General features: G+C 41.3%; 1 protein-coding gene across 3 annotated transcripts in view; it reads right to left on the bottom strand.

Moving 5' to 3' along the window:
• The window catches only part of LOC122802711 (cohesin subunit SA-2-like), a 1,740,876-nt gene that overhangs the window by 452,263 nt on the left and 1,269,559 nt on the right, over positions 1-19,054 (bottom strand). For all 3 annotated transcript variants that reach the window (XM_044072465.1, XM_044072464.1, XM_044072463.1), the window contains one exon: positions 10,752-10,891. In XM_044072465.1, coding sequence (XP_043928400.1) covers positions 10,752-10,891 — 140 coding nt within the window. The remainder of the gene's footprint in view (positions 1-10,751; positions 10,892-19,054) is intronic.

Below are 19,054 nucleotides of genomic sequence, written 5' to 3' on the forward strand. Positions count from 1 at the left end.
TTGAAGGCATGGAAGGAGTGGTATCAAAGTTTCCAGGCTGTGACTGTGCTGAGTCCATAAACTCCTTAGGTACCATTGTAGTTTCCTCATTTGTAGTCTTGCTTGCGGAATCAGAAGGATGCAAGAAGCCATGTAACCCAGGGCCTGCAGGATTTTCCTTGCAGTCAGCTGGGTTTGTCTTGTCAGATTTTTGAAGTAATCTGGTAGTTGACTTTGTTTTTCTTCTGTGAGGAAGGCCATTTGGGTGGTTGTATCTAGATCTGCACCCAGAAAGGTTATTCTTTGGGATGGAACAAGACTTGATTTGTGAAAGTTGACTGTATATCCCAAGGCCTGAAGTAGGTGGATGGCATAATTCAAGTGTTTTACCAAAGTTTGTTGGCTGTCCGCTTGTATAAGGCAGTCGTCCAGATATGGGTATATTTGAATCCCTGAAGTCTGCAGTGTGCAATTACTGATGCCAGGCATTTCGTGAATACTCTGGGCGCAGTAGATAAGCCAAAGGGCAATGCTGAGAATTGATAATGCTCTGACCCTGCAAGAAATCTGAGGTGTCTTCTGCAACTTTGTCTGATAGGGACATGCAGGTATGCCTCCTTGAGGTCTAGAGTTACCAGCCAAGACCCCTTGCCCAGCATGGGAAGGAGCTGCTGTAGAGTCAGCATTTTGAACTTTGGCACAATGAGATAAGTATTCAGTGCGGACAAGTCGAGAATAGGCCTCCATTGTTTTTCTTTTCTTGGAACAAGGAATAGTCTGGAATAAAATCCTTGGCCTTGTTCTGAGAGAGGAACCTTTTCTATAGCTTTCATTTGCATTAAGCTGGAAATTTGTTTCAAAGCCTCTGCCCTTTGATTCGGTGGCAGGTCTGGCATGCCCTTTCTTTTTGGTAATGTGTGGAAATGAAACCTGTATCCTTTGTCTATTATTTGTAGTGTCCATTTGTCCCTTGTAATACTGTGCCAATTTTCTGAGAATAACGAAAGCTTTCCGCCCAAAGGTGCTTCCAATTGAGCCCTGGTTGGCGGTTTCAAAGTAAAGTCATTGGGCCTGTACTTGTGCAGCAGTTGAAGGTCCTGCATTAGCTCTCTGGTTGGGAGGCTGCCATTGACGTCCTCTGTAGGAGCCTCTAGCTTGCCCTCTACCTCTGGCACGCCTGTTCTTGCCTCTCTGAAACCTCTCTGTGTCTGGAAAGGACCAATTCTTGGAAGGCCAATTCCTGCTGAATCTTGGTGGTTGTACTTGGAGAAAATCTTTGACTGTTTGTACGGATTTTGCCTTTTCTTCAAATTTCTTTAGGACCTCCTGAGCCGTGGAGCCAAATAACTTTTGCTTTTCCAGAGGAGCATCCAGCAGCTTTGCTTTAACATGGTCTGGCAGAGATTGTTCCTTCAGCCAAGCATGCCTACGTATGACTGCGCCAGTCATAGCTGACATACATGAAGCTTCCAATGCATCATAACCACATTGCAAGAAATGGTTGCTAACCTGTTGTGAGTTATGTACCAGATCCTGAAGAGACTTGTGGTCTAGGGGATCAGGCAAAGACAGTTTTTTATGCAATTCATCTAACAAATACTCTTGGTACTGTATCATATGAAATTGACAATTTAATGCCCTCATAGAAAGAGTAGCAGAAGTATACACTTTTTTACCCCATCTCTCTAAAGCTCTGGACTCCCTTTCAGAGGGGAGAGGATTTTTAGCGGTGGCAACTGCAACCTCTTTAGGGCCCTGGGAAATAGTTTCTGGATCAGCAGAGTGGGCCTTGTAAAGGTAAAGATGTGAGTTCGGGACCCTGTAGTACCTATCGGGTTTGACAGGAGCCAGAGGGAGAGAATCAGGGGTTGTGCTAGAGTCAGAGTACACATCATCAATGACATTCAAAACAGGAGGAATAGCTAAAGGTCTATGCTGAGGCAAATGTAAAAAGGTCCTTAATCTTTTCCTGGAATCAGAGAATTCCTGGCCCTGCCATTGGAAATGCTCTCTCCTGGTGTGTAGTGTCTCCCCAAAGGAAAACTCTTCAAAAGGGGAGGCCGAGGGAATAGATTCCTCTGCATCAGAATCCTCGTAGGCCGAAAAAGCCTCCTCCTGGTGGTCCGAGAGTAGAGCCATCAGAGGCCTCATCTGAGGAGTGGGGATCAGAGGGCTCAACCCTGGGCCTTTTGTCTGGAGGAGGTTGAGAGCCCCTGTCCGGATGAGGTTGACAACCCCTAATTAAGGAATAAGATCCTCTGCTAAGCTTAGAATCTGTGAACCAGTAGAGGGTCCCTGAGGGATAACCTTGGGAGGCAAAGCTTTTGAGAGTTTAGCAGCTTTAGCCCTGGAGAATGCCTTAATGGACATGGATGCAGGAGGCCTGGCTGCACCACGTGCTGGTGTAGATTTGTCTAAAGGAATGGTGTCGGAAGGTTCCAGGACACCAGTTTCTGTTGGAAATTCAATAACCGACTCAGCCGGGGCCTCCGGGACCAAGGTAGTCGGTTGAGCGGTTTCGGTAATTGGAAGTACCAAGGACTCAGTTTCAGCCGAGACCGAGACACTCGCGGTGGGCCTGGCCGTGGTTTCAGCCGAAACCGCGGCCAGCGTGTGTCGGTCCTTGTCCTTCCGTTTCTTAACTAAATGAGAAGTCGGAGTCTCCGACGGCATCTTATATGAAAAACTAGCCCAAAAAATTCCTCTGCAAACTCCGCCCGACGTCTAAGAGTGCGTCGGTTGAAGGAAGCACAGGCTGAACAGGCCGAGATGTCGTGGTCTTGGCCTAGGCAGGGGAGACAGTAAGAGTGGAAATCCTTATGAGGTATTTGTTTACCACAAGTTAAACAATTATTAACTTTATCTGACATCGGCTGAGGCAAGTAAGAGTCCCCAATGGGGTACTTAGCTTTTTGAAGTCTTCGGTAGCTGAATTACAGGAGCTGGCCGACCGGCACTTGCGAACTGCTTCTGCTTCGGGCACCACGCGGCAAGAAAGACTGAGGAAGATGGCGTCGGCTGATGCTTTTATACCCCAGGTGCTCTGACGTTGGGGAAAGTGCGACAGCCGACGCCGGACCCAGACTTTGGAATCCGGCCGACCGAAGGGCTGCCTGAGGCAGGACAACCCATATGTGATGACTGCAGATGCATCCTTGAAGGACATCACAGAGTTACCCCTTGGAACATAGAGCCCTAATCGAAGATGAAAACTACAAACCCTATGTTGAAAGTTCCTTCAAACCAAAACATGGAGATATAGAGCGAGTATGATGCAGCCTTCCAGAGATAACACAGAGTCACCCCTTGGAACATAGAGCCCTGATCGAAGATGAAAACTACAAACCTTATGTTGAAAGTTCCTTAAAACCAAAACATGGAGATATAGAGCGAGTATGATGCAGCCTTCCAGAGATAACACAGAGTCACCCCTTGGAATATAGAGCCCTAATCAAAGATGAAAACTACAAACCCTATGTTGAAAGTTCCTTCAAACCAAAACATGGAGATATAGAGCGAGTATGATGCAGCCTTCCAGAGATAACACAGAGTTACCCCTTGGAACATAGAGCCCTAATTGAAGATGAAAACTACAAACCCTATGTCGAAAGTTCCTTCAAACCAAAACATGGAGATATAGAGCAAGTATGATGCAGTTTTCCAGAGATAATACAGAGTCACCCTTGGAACAGAGCCCTGATCGAAGATGAAAACTACAAACCCTACGTTGAAAGTTCCTTCAAACCAAAACATGGAGATACAGAGCTAGTATGATTCAGCCTTCCAGAGATAACACAGAGTCACCCCTTGGAACATAGAGCCCTAATCGAAGATGAAAACTACAAACCCTACGTTGAAAGTTCCTTCAAACCAAAACATGGAGATATAGAGCGAGTATGATGCAGCCTTCCAGAGATAACACAGAGTTATCCCTTGGAACATAGAGCCCTGATCAAAGATGAAAACTACAAACCCTATGTTGAAAGTTCCTTCAAACCAAAACATGGAGATATAGAGCGAGTATGATGCAGCCTTCCAGAGATAACACAGAGTCACCCCTTGGAACATAGAGCCCTGATCGAAGATGAAAACTACAAACCCTAACGCTGACAGTTCCTTAAAACCAAAACATGGAGATATAGAGAGAGTATGATGCAGCCTTCCAGAGATAATACAGAGTCACCCCTTGGAACATAGAGCCCTGATCGAAGATGAAAACTACAAACCTTATGTTGAAAGCTCCTTCAAACCAAAAAGTACAGTTTTGTACCTACCATAAATGTAGATGTCCGATAGATATGCAACTGCAGTCCTGACATATGGGTTGTCCTGCCTCAGGCAGCCCTTCGGTCGGCCAGATTCCATAGTCTGGGTCCGGCGTCGGCCGATGTCGCCTCCTCCCCGACGTCAGAGTGGCTGGAGTATAAAGGCATCAGCCGACGCCATCTTCCTCAGTGTTTCTTGCCCCAGATGCCAGGTGCCCTCCAATGAAGGCTAAATTTGGTGAATGGATAAACAGATAAAATCAGACATGCACAACAGTAATAAACAGATACACCATAACATATATCCCCAGCTGATAGGTAAGGGGAGTAAGGACCCAAAATGGGAAAAAACAGAGGGGTAGGAGGGAGGATAAACCTGACTGCAGTTGCATATCTATCGGACATCTACATTTATGGTAGGTACAAAACTGTACTATGTCCTTCAAGAATGCAACTGCAGTCCTGAAATATGGGTTGAATACCATAGCCAAGCTGGGGGTGGTAGGACTAAGCAAGGGATGGTGTAGCTAGAAGGCCCTGCAGGACTGCCGAAGCAAAGCCTGCTCGGGATCTGGAGTATAATGGCAGGTTGTAGTGTTTGGTAAATGTATGCACGGAGCTCCATGTAGCAGCCTCTAGAATATCTTTTGTAGCCACTCCTCTTAGAAAGGCTGTGGATGTGGCCATAGCTCTGGTGGAGTGTGATCTAATATTAGCTGGCACACTTTTTCCATGAAAAGAATAACAGAATCTGATGCAGTGTCCAATCCATTTTGAGATAGTTTGTTTGGTTACTGCTTTCCCTTGCACTCCCGCAGCATAGGCTACAAACAGTTGGTCAGACTTCCTGGTGGACTTTGTTCTGTCCAAGTAATAGTGTAGTTGTCTGTGAATGTCTAAAGTATGCAGCAACTTTTCCCCTTTATTTTGAGGATTAGGAAAGAAAGTAGGCAGGTGGATTGCTTGGTTTAGAGACACTCTGGATATCACCTTAGGCATGAATGAAGGACTGGTCCTAAGGGAAACTCTGTCTTGATGAAAGATGATAAAGGGAGGAACTGCCATGAGGGCCTGTATCTCCGAGACTCTTCTTGCTGAAGTGACTGCCAACAGGAAAACCGTTTTCCAAGAGAGAAATTGAATTTCTGAAGATGCTGCTGGTTCAAAAGGAGGTAGAATTAATTTTTCCAAGACATAATTGAGGTCCCATGCAGGAATTGGTAGCTTCCTTGGAGGTTTAATATTCTTTATGCCTCTTAGAAGCTGTCTTAGCAAAGGATGCGAGAACACAGGCGGATCACAGTTGTAATGTGCTGAGATAGCTGAAGCGTGGATTTTGATGGAAGAGTATGAGAGGCCACTGTGAAACATTTCTGTCAAGTATTCCAATATCTGAGGTATGTTCACCAATGATGCATCCTGGCCCTTGCTGACATTCCAGATGGTGAATCTCTTCCATTTGGCCAAATAGGTTTTTCTGGTGGAAGGTCTGCGTGCCTCCAGCAAAATTTCCTGAACTTTTTCAGAGAGTGAGTCATGGAACTCTCTAAGCTGTTAGCTTTAGGGTTTGCAGGTTCTGATGAACAGTCTTGTAACTGTGTTGAGTCTAGAGCAGAGGCCATTGAGGCAAGGGCCACGGTTTGGAGTGGGTTATGCTCAATAGTAGTGGATACCAGTGTTACCTTGGCCAGTCTGGAGCTATCAAGATTCCTCTTGGCTGTTCTGCCTTGATCTTCAGTAACACGAGCAAAGGTAGAGGAGAGAATGCATAAATTGTTAGAGCATTCCAGCTGAAGGAAAGAGCATCCGTTCTCCAAGCTAGAGGATGGTGTATCCTTGTGCAGAACCTTTCCAGGTGATGATTGAGATGAGATGCAAAGAGGTCTATGTCTGGTCTTCCCCATGCAGATGCTATTTGTGCGCAAATGCGTGGGTGTAGCATCCATTCGAGTGGATCCAAGAAATTTCTGCTCAATCTGTCTGCCAGAACATTGTCCTTGCCTGGAACAAACTGGGATTGCAAGTAGATGTTCAGCTTCAGGGACTTTTCCCAAAGAATCATTGTTAGTCTGCAGAGGGGGTAGGAATGAGTGCCCCCTTGTTTGTTTATGTACTACATGACAGTGGTGTTGTCTGTTCTTATTAGCAGATGACCTTGTTGAAGAGATTCTCCAAAGGCTTCTATTGCATGTATCACTGCCAACATCTCTTTTTGATTTATGTGCTTTTGCATCTCCATGGGAGTCCACTGCCCTTGAATGCATCTGCCGTCCATGTGCGCCCCCCCATCCTAGGTCTGAGGCGTCTGTTGTAATAGTTTGGCTTGCTGGAGGTTTGTTGAAAAGCATGCCTTCGTTTAAGTGACTTGCTTGAGCCCACCACAGAAATTCCCTTTGCAGGCATGGTATGAGTGGCATTATGTCTTCTAGGTTGTGGCTGTGTTGTGACCACAAGCTTTTTAGGTACCATTGCAGCTTTCTCATGTGTAGTCTTGCCAGAGGGATTAGAAGAATGCAAGATGCCATGAACCCCAGAGCCTGCAAGGTCTTCCTTGCGGTCAGGTGGGTTAATTTTGCTAGGCCTCTGAAGTAAGCTGTTAAATGCTCTTGTTTCTCCTCTGTAAGGAAAGCCATTTGTAGCTGTGTGTCCAGTTTTGCTCCTAGAAATATAATCTCTTGGGATGGCAGCAATCTTGATTTTTGAATGTTGACTGTGTATCCCAAAGCCTGCAGCAATTGAATGACGTAATCCAAGTGTCTTATCAAGGTCTGTTTGCTGTCTGCTTGTATTAGGCAGTCGTCCAGGTAAGGGTATATTTGAATTCCTTGGAGTCTGCAATGTGCCACTACTGATGCCAGGCATTTCGTGAATACTCTGGGCAGTAGATAAGCCAAACGGCAATGCTGAGAATTGATAGTGCTCTGTTCCTGCAAGAAATTTGAGGTATCTTCTGCAACTGTGTCTGATAGGGACATGCAGGTATGCCTCCTTGAGGTCCAGAGTAACCAGCCAAGACCCCTTGCCCAGCATGGGAAGAAGTTGCTGTAACATCAGCATCTTGAATTTTGGCACCATGAGAAAAGTATTTAGAACGGACAAGTCCAATATAGGCCTCCATTGTTTTTCTTTTCTTGGAACAAGGAACAGTCTTGAATAAAATCCCTGGCCTTGTTCCTGAGGAGGAACCTTCTCTATTGCTTTTATTTGTAACAGCTTTGAGACTTCTTTGAGTGCCTCTGCCCTTTGATTTTGTGGCAGGTTTGGCATGCCAACTTGTCCTGTTGGTAAGGTATGGAAGTGGAACCTGTAACCTCTGTCTATTATGTCCAGAATCCAATTGTCCTTTGTTATAATGTGCCAGTTTTTTGAGAATAGAGATAATTTTCCGCCTATAGGTGCTTCTCTTTGAGCCTTGGTAGGCAGAGTGAAAGGTAAGTCATTGTGATTGTCCCTGTGGTGCAGATGTACTACCTGTGCCATTTCTTTGATTTTGTGGTTGCCATTGGCGTCCCCTGTAGGGGCCTCTGTATTGCCCTCTACCTCATGCACGCCTGCTCTTTCCCCTTTGAGACTTGTCAGAGTCTGGAAAGGACCAATTCTTTGAAGGCCAATTCTGGCTGAACCTTGGGGGCTGAACCTGGAGGAAATCCTTTACTGTTTGAACTGATTTAGCCTTCTCTTCAATAGATTTCAACACATCCTGAGCATTAGCTCCAAAAAGCTTCTGTTTATCCAGAGGTGCATCCAGGAGCTTTACTTTAACCTGATCTGGCAACGGCTGTTCTTTCAACCAAGCATGTCTACGGATAACAGCCCCTGTCATAGCTGCCTTACATGAAGCCTCCAATGCATCATAACCACACTGTAGAAAATGATTACTAACCTGCTGGGTATTATGTACCAAATCCTGCAATGCCTTTCTGTCTATAGGCTCAGGAGAGGCTATCTTTTTCTGCAAATCATCCAGTAAATAATCCTGGTACTGAAACATATGAAAAAGGCAATTAAGAGACCTCATGGCAAGGGTGGTAGAGGTATAGACTTTTTTACCCCATCTCTCCAGGGACCTTGCTTCCCTGTCAGCTGGCAGTGGATTCCTGGCTGAGGAGGTAGCCACTCCTTTGGGGCCCTGTGAAATAGTTTCTAGATCCACAGAGTGGGCCTTAAAGAGATGCTTGTGAGTGTCAGGGACCCTATAATATCGGTCTGGCTTGACAGGAGCAGGAGGGAGAGAATCAGGGGAAGCACTGGAGTCGGAGAAAACATCATCCAGGACATCCAAAACTGGCGGAATAGCTAAAGGTCTGTGCTGGGGTAACTTAAGGAAGGTATGAAGCCTTTTCCTGGAATCAGAAAATTCCTGACCCTGCCACTTAAAATGCTCCCTCATAGAATGGAGGACTTCACCGAAAGAAAAACCCTCTGGAGGGGAGGCAGAGGGAATAGATTCCTCAGCATCAGAGTCCTCATAGGCCTGGAAGGATTCTTCTTGGGTTTCTGAATGCTCTGAATCCCCAGAGGCTTCATCTGAAGAGAGGTTGCCTGCCTGCTCAGTTCTAGGCCTTTGTCTGGGTGAGGCTGAGACCCCCTAATAAGAGAAATAAGATCTGCAGCCAGAGACATGATTTGTTTGTCAGAGGAAGGAGCCTGAGAAGCAGGCTTGGGATGGGCCTTGGCCTGGCTGGCGGCCTTAGCACGTGCAAAGGCCTTGATTGACATGGATACAGGAGGCCTAGCTGCCCCACGTGCAGGGGTAACTTTGTCCACTGGAATGGTGTCGGGTAATCCAGAACTTCGGTTTCTGGAGGAAAATCAACAACCGGCACCGGAGTAGCCTCCGAGACCGAGGGATGGGATAACGCGGTATCGTCGGCCTGGAGCGGTTGAATTACCGCTTCCGAAGGGACCGAAGCACTCGCGGAGGGCTTAGGCGTTATATCAGTGGAAGACGCGGGCCGAGGATGTCGGTCCCGGTCCTTTCGTTTTTTGGTAGTTTGTGCTGTCGGTTGTTCCGATGGCATGTTGTAAGCGTAAGATTCGCCAAAAAAGTCTTCGGCAAACTCTGCCCGGCGCCTGAGAGTGCGCTTATTAAAGCAAGCACAGGCGGCACAGGCCGAGACATCGTGGTCTGGGCCCAGGCAAGGGAGGCAGTAAGAATGAAAGTCCTTATGAGGTATTTGTTTACCACAAGACAAACAATTATTAACTTTCTCAATTTGTTCTGACATCGGCTGAGGCAAGAAAAAATGTTCCCCAACGGGGTACTTAGCTTTTAGATGACTTTGGTAACTGAAAACACAGGAGCTGACCGACCGGCACTTGCGAACTGCTTCTGCTTCGGGCACCGCGCGGCAAGAAAGACTGAGGAAGATGGTGTCGGCTGATGCCTTTATACTCCAGCCGCTCTGACGTCGGGGAGGAGGCGACATCGGCCGACACCGGACCCAGACTTTGGAATCTGGCCGACTGAAGGGCTGCCTGAGGCAGGACAACCCATATGTCAGGACTGCAGTTGCATTCTTGAAGGACATCATGGAGATATAGAGCGAGTATGATGCAGCTTTCCAGAGATAACACAGAGTCACCCCTTGGAACATAGAGCCCTGATCAAAGATGAAAACTACAAACCCTATGTTGAAAGTTCCTTCAAACCAAAACATGGAGATATAGAGCGAGTATGATGCAGCCTTCCAGAGATAATACAGAGTCACCCCTTGGAACATAGAGCCCTGACGAAGATGAAAACTACAAACCCTAACACTGACAATTCCTTAAAACCAAAACATGGAGATAAAGAGTGAGTATGATGCAACCTTCCTGTGATAGTAAGAAGGGTAGAGAAGTTGTGGTTTCAGATGTAGTCACCATCAGTTAATGCAGTCACAAAAACGTGATACCATAACTCAAAAAATAAACAGTGAAATAAAAGCCTCTTTCACACGAAGCATGACTTAGGAACTCATTTTTAGTTGTAAAGGAAGAAAACTATACAGGACAGGAATTATACACCTATGAGAATTCTAGGTATTAAGTGTATAAGCAGGAAAATATAATTTTTGAAATAAGTGAAGGTGCCAGACATTTTAAAGCACTCAATACATACACAAATCAGAGAAGACCTGAAAGATAAAGTGGTTTAAGGATTGTATTTTAATGACTGACTGCAAGGTTAAGTCTTTTAATAACTGACAGTTCAGTCCAAGAAAGAAAAATTAAATGTCCACTTCTTGAACATGGGTAAGAACCAGACTGTACAAGGTTTCTTAGATGCTAAAAGATGTGCTGAAGGTGGGCTGCTATCATTGTTACAAACAGTCACAGAAAATTTGCTAAACAGCAGGCATCTAGATCTTCAAAGTACCTGGTAGACATAAGGTAAGTACTTGCAGTATAACATTTTTAGAAAAGTTACTCCAGCAGTAGAAAGGTGGTTTAAAGGCTGATTGTGGCAAGTATTTCAGATATAAAAAACAGGAAACATGCAAATAAACACTTTCACAAAGTTACCTTTATATACTGTTTGTAGAGCTCTGCTGCAGCAGATGTTTCTATAACATTGAAGACAATCAGTTTGCAGTAAGCTGCTAAAAGGTTCCTCCTTTTGTGCACATCTTCACACTTCGAGATTTCAAAATCGTTCTCATTTTCTGTAAAACGAAATTGTACAATGGGTGAAATTACAAACAGGATACTGTGTCTCCAAATGGGAGTTTTTAGTCAAGTATACATTAGCATTATACAAGCAACACAATTAAGATACAACAAATGTCCAAGACTTGGTAACAAAGGGCAAAGGAAGGGTTGAAGTCTCACAAATACTAACTGAAAAAAAATCATTAACTCTTTATTGTTACTTGTCTAAATGGGGATTGTACCGAGGGAAATAAACAATTCACTTATAGTCTTTGAGGGCTGCTTACAAATAACAGTGATTTTCATTAATCACTAGACCCAGTCTGGCTGAGTATGATGGCAGGAAGTATTCCAAAGTCAAACATACAAAGCCAGCTCTGTGACACAGAGGAATGGATCCTCAAGTAAGAACCAAGTGAGTGAGGTTCAAGGAGATGGTGTAGAAGGAATTGGGTGGAGCAGCATTTTTCCAGATCATGTAGCCCAGGGGAGGGTGTTTACAGCTAAGGACTAGCAGTTACTGATGGATAGCTATGACAGTACTTTAGAGGCATATGAATATGCAATGCACAATAGGAACTGGGTAGAACAGAGCATAGCATGCAAGCCTTCTGTACCTTTCAGGATAGTGCCACACCAGGATGCTTTTATCTCATGTCTGCATACATCCCCACCCCGAACTGTTTACACTAAAATTTCCCCGGTCTGAGAAGTAAGTCTGAAAGATGTCAGGGAAGGTGAAGCAGCTTGAGGAGGAGTTCTAGAATCAGACTGATGGCAGACAGCCATGGTGAGAGCAAAAAGAAATGTTAATTAGAAAAGATAATCATATAGTCAGGACACCAGGCAAAGTACACATATTTAAACATTACTTAGATTTTCAATTCACACAACGCACATATATCTCTGCTGCCATATACTTCTTTGCTGGCAATAAATATTTATTCAGGGAAACCAAATTTCTTTCTCATATTAATGTCATGCAAAAACCCCACAGACATCTACATAAGCATGAAAATTACCATACATGCAAACACATGCATGATCATATACGAGTCCAAATGGAGAGATGATAAAATGAGCAAGCAAAGGAGAGTAGTGTTGCTGGAACCGAGTTCATCCTCAAGTGTTGGTGAGTCCTTCACAAGGTAGACCCTACTTTTAGAAAATTTCACCAAGATGACTGCATTTTATATAGCAAATATCATGGCCACAAGTAGGTTAAAAAAGACAGCTGGGTACACAAGTTTAAGGATAAAAAAGTGCCCAATCCTGGTAGGAGCAATAATGCGAAGACTGGAAAAATGACTGTAGAATCCTCACGACAAGAAAACATTCCTACAATGGGGTTAGGTCAGGCTCAGGGGGAGGATCGCCCACCTACTGTAGAAAGAAGTAGCGGTCCACAAAACCTGATATGTGAAAAAAGAGTCATAAAGATGATAGAGTGGACAACTGAGGATAAGAAGAAAATTAAGTACTGCTACTATTATGCAAAAAGCCCAGAATTTCCAGACATAAGATATTCAAAAAGATTAAGAGATAAATTACAGGAAAGAAAAATATTTGCACAAGAAAAACTGTCAAAAGCTTCAAATGCAAATTTGTAAACTCTAACACATTCAATAAAACATTTTATAGACCAAGAAACCCTGGGCCATTTGGAAAAAGAAGCAATTGAGAAAGTGTAAAAAATATAAAGAACAAAATCTAGACACTTCTGAAAGGTATGAGAAAGAAATATAGACATGGGAAAGAAAGACAGATCTGATATGGTGCAATATTTATGCAAAGGAGAAAACCAAATTAATCAATACAAAAAAAAAAAAGCAGCTCCAAAGATATTAAAAGAGAAATACAGGCAAATGCACCTAGATATGGAAAATTTCGCAATGCAAAAATAAGACCACAAACATGGAACATAGAACAAAAGATTAGTAAAGCAGAAGTTAAAAAAAAATAGAAGCTGAAGTTATGGAATACCTGCAAAGTGAAGGATTCAGTGTAGAAAGTCTAACACAGGTTATGTCACAGCATTATGGAACAATGAGTCCGAGTCCCCAAAGTAAGGAGAAATAGGAGTAGCAAGAGACATCTGAAGAAGAAATATGGACATGGGAAAGAGACAGAGAGTTAATATGGAGCGATATTTATGCAAAGGAATAAGCAAAACTAACCAATACAAAAAGAGAAGCACCAAGGATATTTGAAGAAAAATACAGGCAAAGGCATCTGTATATGGAAAACTTTACAACACAAAAAATAAGAAAACAAAGTGGTAAAGTAGAAAAGAGGATTAGTAATGGAGAAGTTAAACAACAGAAACTGAAGTTATGGATTACCTGCAAAGTGAAGGATTTAGTGTAGAAAACCTAACTCGGATAACATCACAGCATGATAGAACGAGTCCCCAAATTAAGGAGAAACCAGAGGAATGGGAAGGATCTGATCAGTTGCCACATGAAGATACCTTGGAACCTTCAGTAGGAAACCAGTACAAAGGTTCAGATGGAACTGCACAAGGGAAGAAACAGGAAACTGTGGAAACTCTGACGCAGTCAATGTGGAGCGATAGGCCACTGAGTTCCCATATGAAACAGCAACAGATGACTGGATGAATCTGAAGAGAATATGGCACACGAAGATTTTCTGGAACTTTCTGTAGAATGCTCACAGGAGACGGACAAAGAATGCACGCTTAGTTTAGAAGAAAATGATCTAAGGGAAGAGTTGCTTGATTTAATAGAGAGGGATATATATATATATATACATATATATATATATATATATATATACATACATATACACATATATATATATATATATATATATATATATACACACACACATATATATATATATATATATATATATACACACACATATATATATATATATATATATATATATATATATATATAAAACATCAATGAAAGAAAGAGATTACAGAAAGTCATTAAGACCCAAAATGATAGAGGTTTGACAAAGCAAATGAACACAGTAATCAAGACTGTGCATATAAATTAATGTGATGCAACAGAAGTAAATAGGATATATTAGTTTAGATAACTTAACAGATAAAGTCTTACCATACAAACACAGAGTAGTAAGGGAAAGGAAGGGGAGAAATTAAATGCCATCATGGAAGTACTGAATAAAGGAAACTATAAAGCAGTTAAGACAAGAAGTGTTGCTGTTAAAAGAAAACAGAAGAGGGACAGATCAACAAAAATACTCATAAAGATAGACGTGATAAAAGCAACAAGCAGCATCTGAATAGACTAGGACCTATTGTACATTATTGAAAGTAATAAACTAAAGATATAAGCACAGGCAGAATAACTTAGAAGATATGCAAATAAATATAAAGGAAAAGTACAAACTAAGCAATTTATTAATGACCCAAAAACGTTTTATAGAGAATTAGGAAACAAGACAAAAGCAATAGAAACACCATAAAAAATAATAATAATTAATAGACACATTTTGGAAAAATAACTATGAAGATCCTGTGGAACATAATAAAGATGCTGAATAGATAGAAGAAGTAAAAGAAAGAATAAAAGTTCAAATGTACAGGATATGAAATGGGATGAAGTACCAGCCAGAGAAATCAAAACAAAAGTAAGAAAAGCTCCTAAGTGGAAAACCCCAGGCCCAGATGCAGTACCTAACTTCTGGCTGAAAGTATTAACATCTTTACATAAAGATTCACCCATGAGTAAGAACCATTTATATGTGCACCTTGAACAAATGCCAACCTGGCTAACAATAGTAAAAACGATACTCATACTTAAGACTGAACCTGCAAGCTATCCTAAAAACTATAGACCAATAACCTGCCTTCCAATGATATATAAACTATACCCTAGGAACTGATGCACACCTAGTTTATAGTCCTTTAGAAGAAAACTCAATCATGGCAATAGAATAAAACGGTAACAAAAGAAAACCATATGGAACAAAGGATCACTTATTGTTAAATAAAGTCATATTGGAGAACTGCAAAAAGGGGAAGAATCTAAGTATGGCATGGATAGACTACAAAAAAGCATTTGACAGCATCCCACATTCATGGACAAAAAGAGTACTTACAAATGTATAAAATACACCCTACATGGATCTATTACATTACAGTGACCATGAAACAGTGGCAAACCACCCTGCAGCTAAGTGATGGTAAAGGACAAATTATTATCCCACGGATAAAAATTCAAAGGGGTGACTCTGTCACCACTTCTATTTTGTCTTGCCCTTAACCCATTAAGCTGTCTACTTAAAAGATGAAGCCATGGCTGCAACATGGCTCCCAGAAAACAACACAGTGCAAAGTCTTCTAATTTTCTTTTTATGGATGATTTCAAACTGTACAGTTCATCAGATGTGCAACTGACAGCACAACTGCAATTGATAAAAACTTTTTCAGATGATATAAGAAAATAATTTGGTCTTGATAAATGTGCAAAAGCAACCTTTAAAGCAGGAAAGCTGCAGCAACAAAAATATATCAGTTTGGGACAGGAATGTGATATTAAAGAACCTGAGCAGGAGGGAGTGTATAAATATTTGGGAATTAAAACATGAACAAATGCAAATAAAACTTAGTAAGGACAATTTAAGAAGACTAAAATTAACACTGAAAGCAGCCCTGGCATCTAGGAACAAAGTTCAAGCTATAAACCAATTTGCCTTCCTGTTCTAGCTTACAGTTTTGGGGTGACTGACTGGTCCCAAAAGTATTGGATCAGGTGGACAGGGAAACAAGAAAAATGTTTCATGATTATCACATGATTTATAAAAATCGGTGTATACTAAGATTACATATTCCCCATTCTGAAGGAGGTATAGGTCTCCTTGAAACTGATTACACATATACATCTGCAATCATAGGACTGCATATATATCTGCTGACCTCACAAGACCAAAACACAGTGAAAGTTTTAAAACATATGGAAAATAAATCCAAGATGACTTCCCTGCTTAGTTTAGCAGAAGCATATTAGTGTCAAGCGGGAATGGAAATCAAACCAGAAGTAGATAAAAATCAGGTAGCAACTGAATGTGCTAAAAAATAAAATAAATAATATAAGGTGAAGGATCAGATAAGAAGGCAAGAAATGTGGAAAATGCATAAATATAGTTGCAAGTACAGAAAACTTTTGAAACAATCTTGTGTCGATCAGGACCTAATGCAGGAATGGTTAAGGTGAGGTGAATTTAAACCAAAAGACGAAAGGCTAAAATTGGCGGCCAGGACAGTAGACCACATACACGTCATTTCACAAAGTCCACTGAACATGTCTGAGAAACAGACAAATACAGTTTTTGTAAAACAGAATTGGAAGCAGTTGTACATCTTATTGCTGGTGTAATACACTAAAGGCAGAAGTCCTGTATACTGAAAGGCATAACAATATGGCAAGACTATTGCATTGGGGATTGTGCAAACATTATAATACTGAAGTAGCTGAGAAGCACTGGAAACATAAGTCACAAAGCATTTTAAAAAAATGATGAAGTTTACATTATATGAGATCACACAATACCGACAGATGTGAAAAAAACAGATACAGTAGTCCATGAAAAGAAGAAAAAAGTAGCACTGATCACTGAAATGGCTACATCCAGTGAATGCAGTGCCTTACATACAGAAAGGGTTACCGCCAGTGTGAGGACAGCCATGTTAGGGCTTATTGCTAGGTTTTCCTTTCTGAATCCCAGGAAATTTTGCTGTGTAATGCTGTATCTGCTTACCCTTGGAGCTTTTCTCCCCGGGCCTCCGCTGAAAATGGACATGCATCCAGTCGGACTATCCCGGTCAACAAATGTAAAATAAAAAATAAATAAATAAATAAATAAATAAAATCTTGAAATTAAGAAACACTTAAACTTTGAAGGACAAGAGGGCCAGAGCTCCACAACTCTGTATTGTGTGCATGTGCTTTCTGTTTACTCACAGGAGATGACACTGGGAACGAGGCTGTTTCATTGTGTTACAAAATATGTACCATGAGAAGAAGGCATTTTAGTGAAATGTATGTGAGAAGATATAAATAATAAATAATAAAGCTGAGGAACTGGAAGAATCTTCACCTGGTTCCAAAATGTAAGCTGAGAGTCAATAACTATATTGAGATTCTTACCTTACTAAAATTCCAACTTGTCACCACCATGCATAATATACTTTTGTAAAGATACAGTAAAGGATTCTCTCAGAATTGAATGAACTGCTAAGCCTTCAGTCTTTGTGTTCAATTTTCCAGTGATTCAGGAATGAATGGCTTTAATGTAATTAACAAGACAAAAGATGCAAGTAATCTCTTCTTGCAGGAAGGAGAAGGTAGATCTGAACATTACAAATACATCTATGGTACACTAAACTCTTTTCATTAATAGATCTCCTACATGAAACATCTACTGGTGATGAAATCAGACAAGGGGGGTGGGGTCTGTTATAATGCATAGAGTGCATTATGTGAACCGAATTAAAAAGCACCTGTTCATTGATGACTTTTATAGTCATCACTGAATTGTATTTCATACAAAAATTGATTTGATGATTAAGGATTTGTTTGATCAAGGTCAGATTAATTATGACTTGATGGTATTTTTGAAATTGAAGTTCCCCACAGTTCCTTTGATATTCAGGATTTTGAAGACAGACAAAAATATTAATGACCCCCCCATTAAGGCCTGTCATCACTGCTGGTAAATCTAAAGTGCACCCCATGGCTAAATACATACATGTTATACTCAGAAATAGTTTGGACACATTTGATCATTTGTGCAAGGATTCTTAGAATGTTTTAAGTAAGCATAGCAAGGTTAGTTTTTCAGATAATGTGTTTTTTCTGACTATTGACATTATTAATTTATTTACTGCAATTCCTAGGATTAGGGATATATGTAAATTATCCTTATGAACATCAGGTGTTTCAGCTAATTGGCAATGCTGAATGCCCATGACTTGATTTGTCATTTCAATGGACAATTTCAGGCCAATAAAGCCAACCCCCACTAGCTGTGGATATGCATATTTCGGCCTTGTTACGACCTCGTCAGCACAGTACAAGCAGAGTGTTTGACTAAGCATAAGAAACACAGGGCTGTTATACCCCTTCAAAATCCTGAAGATCAAAGGAACTGTGGGGAACTTCAAGTTCAAAAATACCATCAAGTCATAATTAATCTGACCTTGATCAAACAAATCCTTAATCATCAAATCAATTTTTGTAAGAAATACAATTCAGTGATGACTCTTTATAAAAGTCATCGATGAACAGGTGCTTTTTAATTCTGTTCACATAATCCACTCTATGCATTATAACGGACGCAGTGAATTCATTCTGTTTCCATCTTAGAAACATCTCCAGGATGAAATGTCTAGTCTCTCAAGCAGATCTCTTAGTTGTCGTTCATATTTTGGCCTCCTCCAGAGTGGACTACTGCAATGTCTTGCACCTAGAACTGTCTAATATTGAACTTAATTGATTACAGGCAGTGCAGAACTCAGCAGCTAGGCTATGCACTGGAACATCATGTTACCAATATAATTACACAGGTTCTATGTGGCAATCATTGGTTTCCTATTCATTACAGGATAGTCACGATTCTAGCATTAGTGTATCTGTCTGTTCACAACCTATGTCCTTGTTACCTAAAGAAGGGTGTTGTACTCTTCTGCCCTGGGAAGGTTTAATATTCGCCATCCAAGGGGCTGCTAGCAGTTCCTCAGTTCAACCTTGAAACTGCAGGTTTTTGAGACTTCTACTGTCAGGACTCTTATTTGTGGAACTCACTACCTATGTAGCTCCAAAAATGTTCTCCCCTGACTGACTTTACAAAGGCTTTAAAAACATATTTATTTGAAATGGCCTTTAATGGTGTGGAATGATGATATAGTGTTTTATCAAATACTGATCTTATCTTTTCTTACACTTTATAATGGTGTTTTGTTAAAAGAAGGTAAATAAACTTGAACCTTTAGTCATCACTTCTAAACAATAAGCCTGCCAATATACCAAAACAATTGTTCCCATAATGAGTATACAGGATGTTCTTAAAAATATTTAAACTTGTGCTTACTTTAATGCAGTTTGGTAGTCTGTTCCATGCATCAGCTGCTCTCACAGAGAACCAATTAGTACACTTCTCACTCCGACAGAATCTTTTAAACA

The sequence above is a fragment of the Protopterus annectens genome, chromosome 5.part0, assembly GCF_019279795.1.
Source record: "Protopterus annectens isolate FY-2018-M chromosome 5.part0, PAN1.0, whole genome shotgun sequence".
In the NCBI taxonomy this organism is placed as follows: Eukaryota; Metazoa; Chordata; order Ceratodontiformes; family Protopteridae; genus Protopterus; species Protopterus annectens.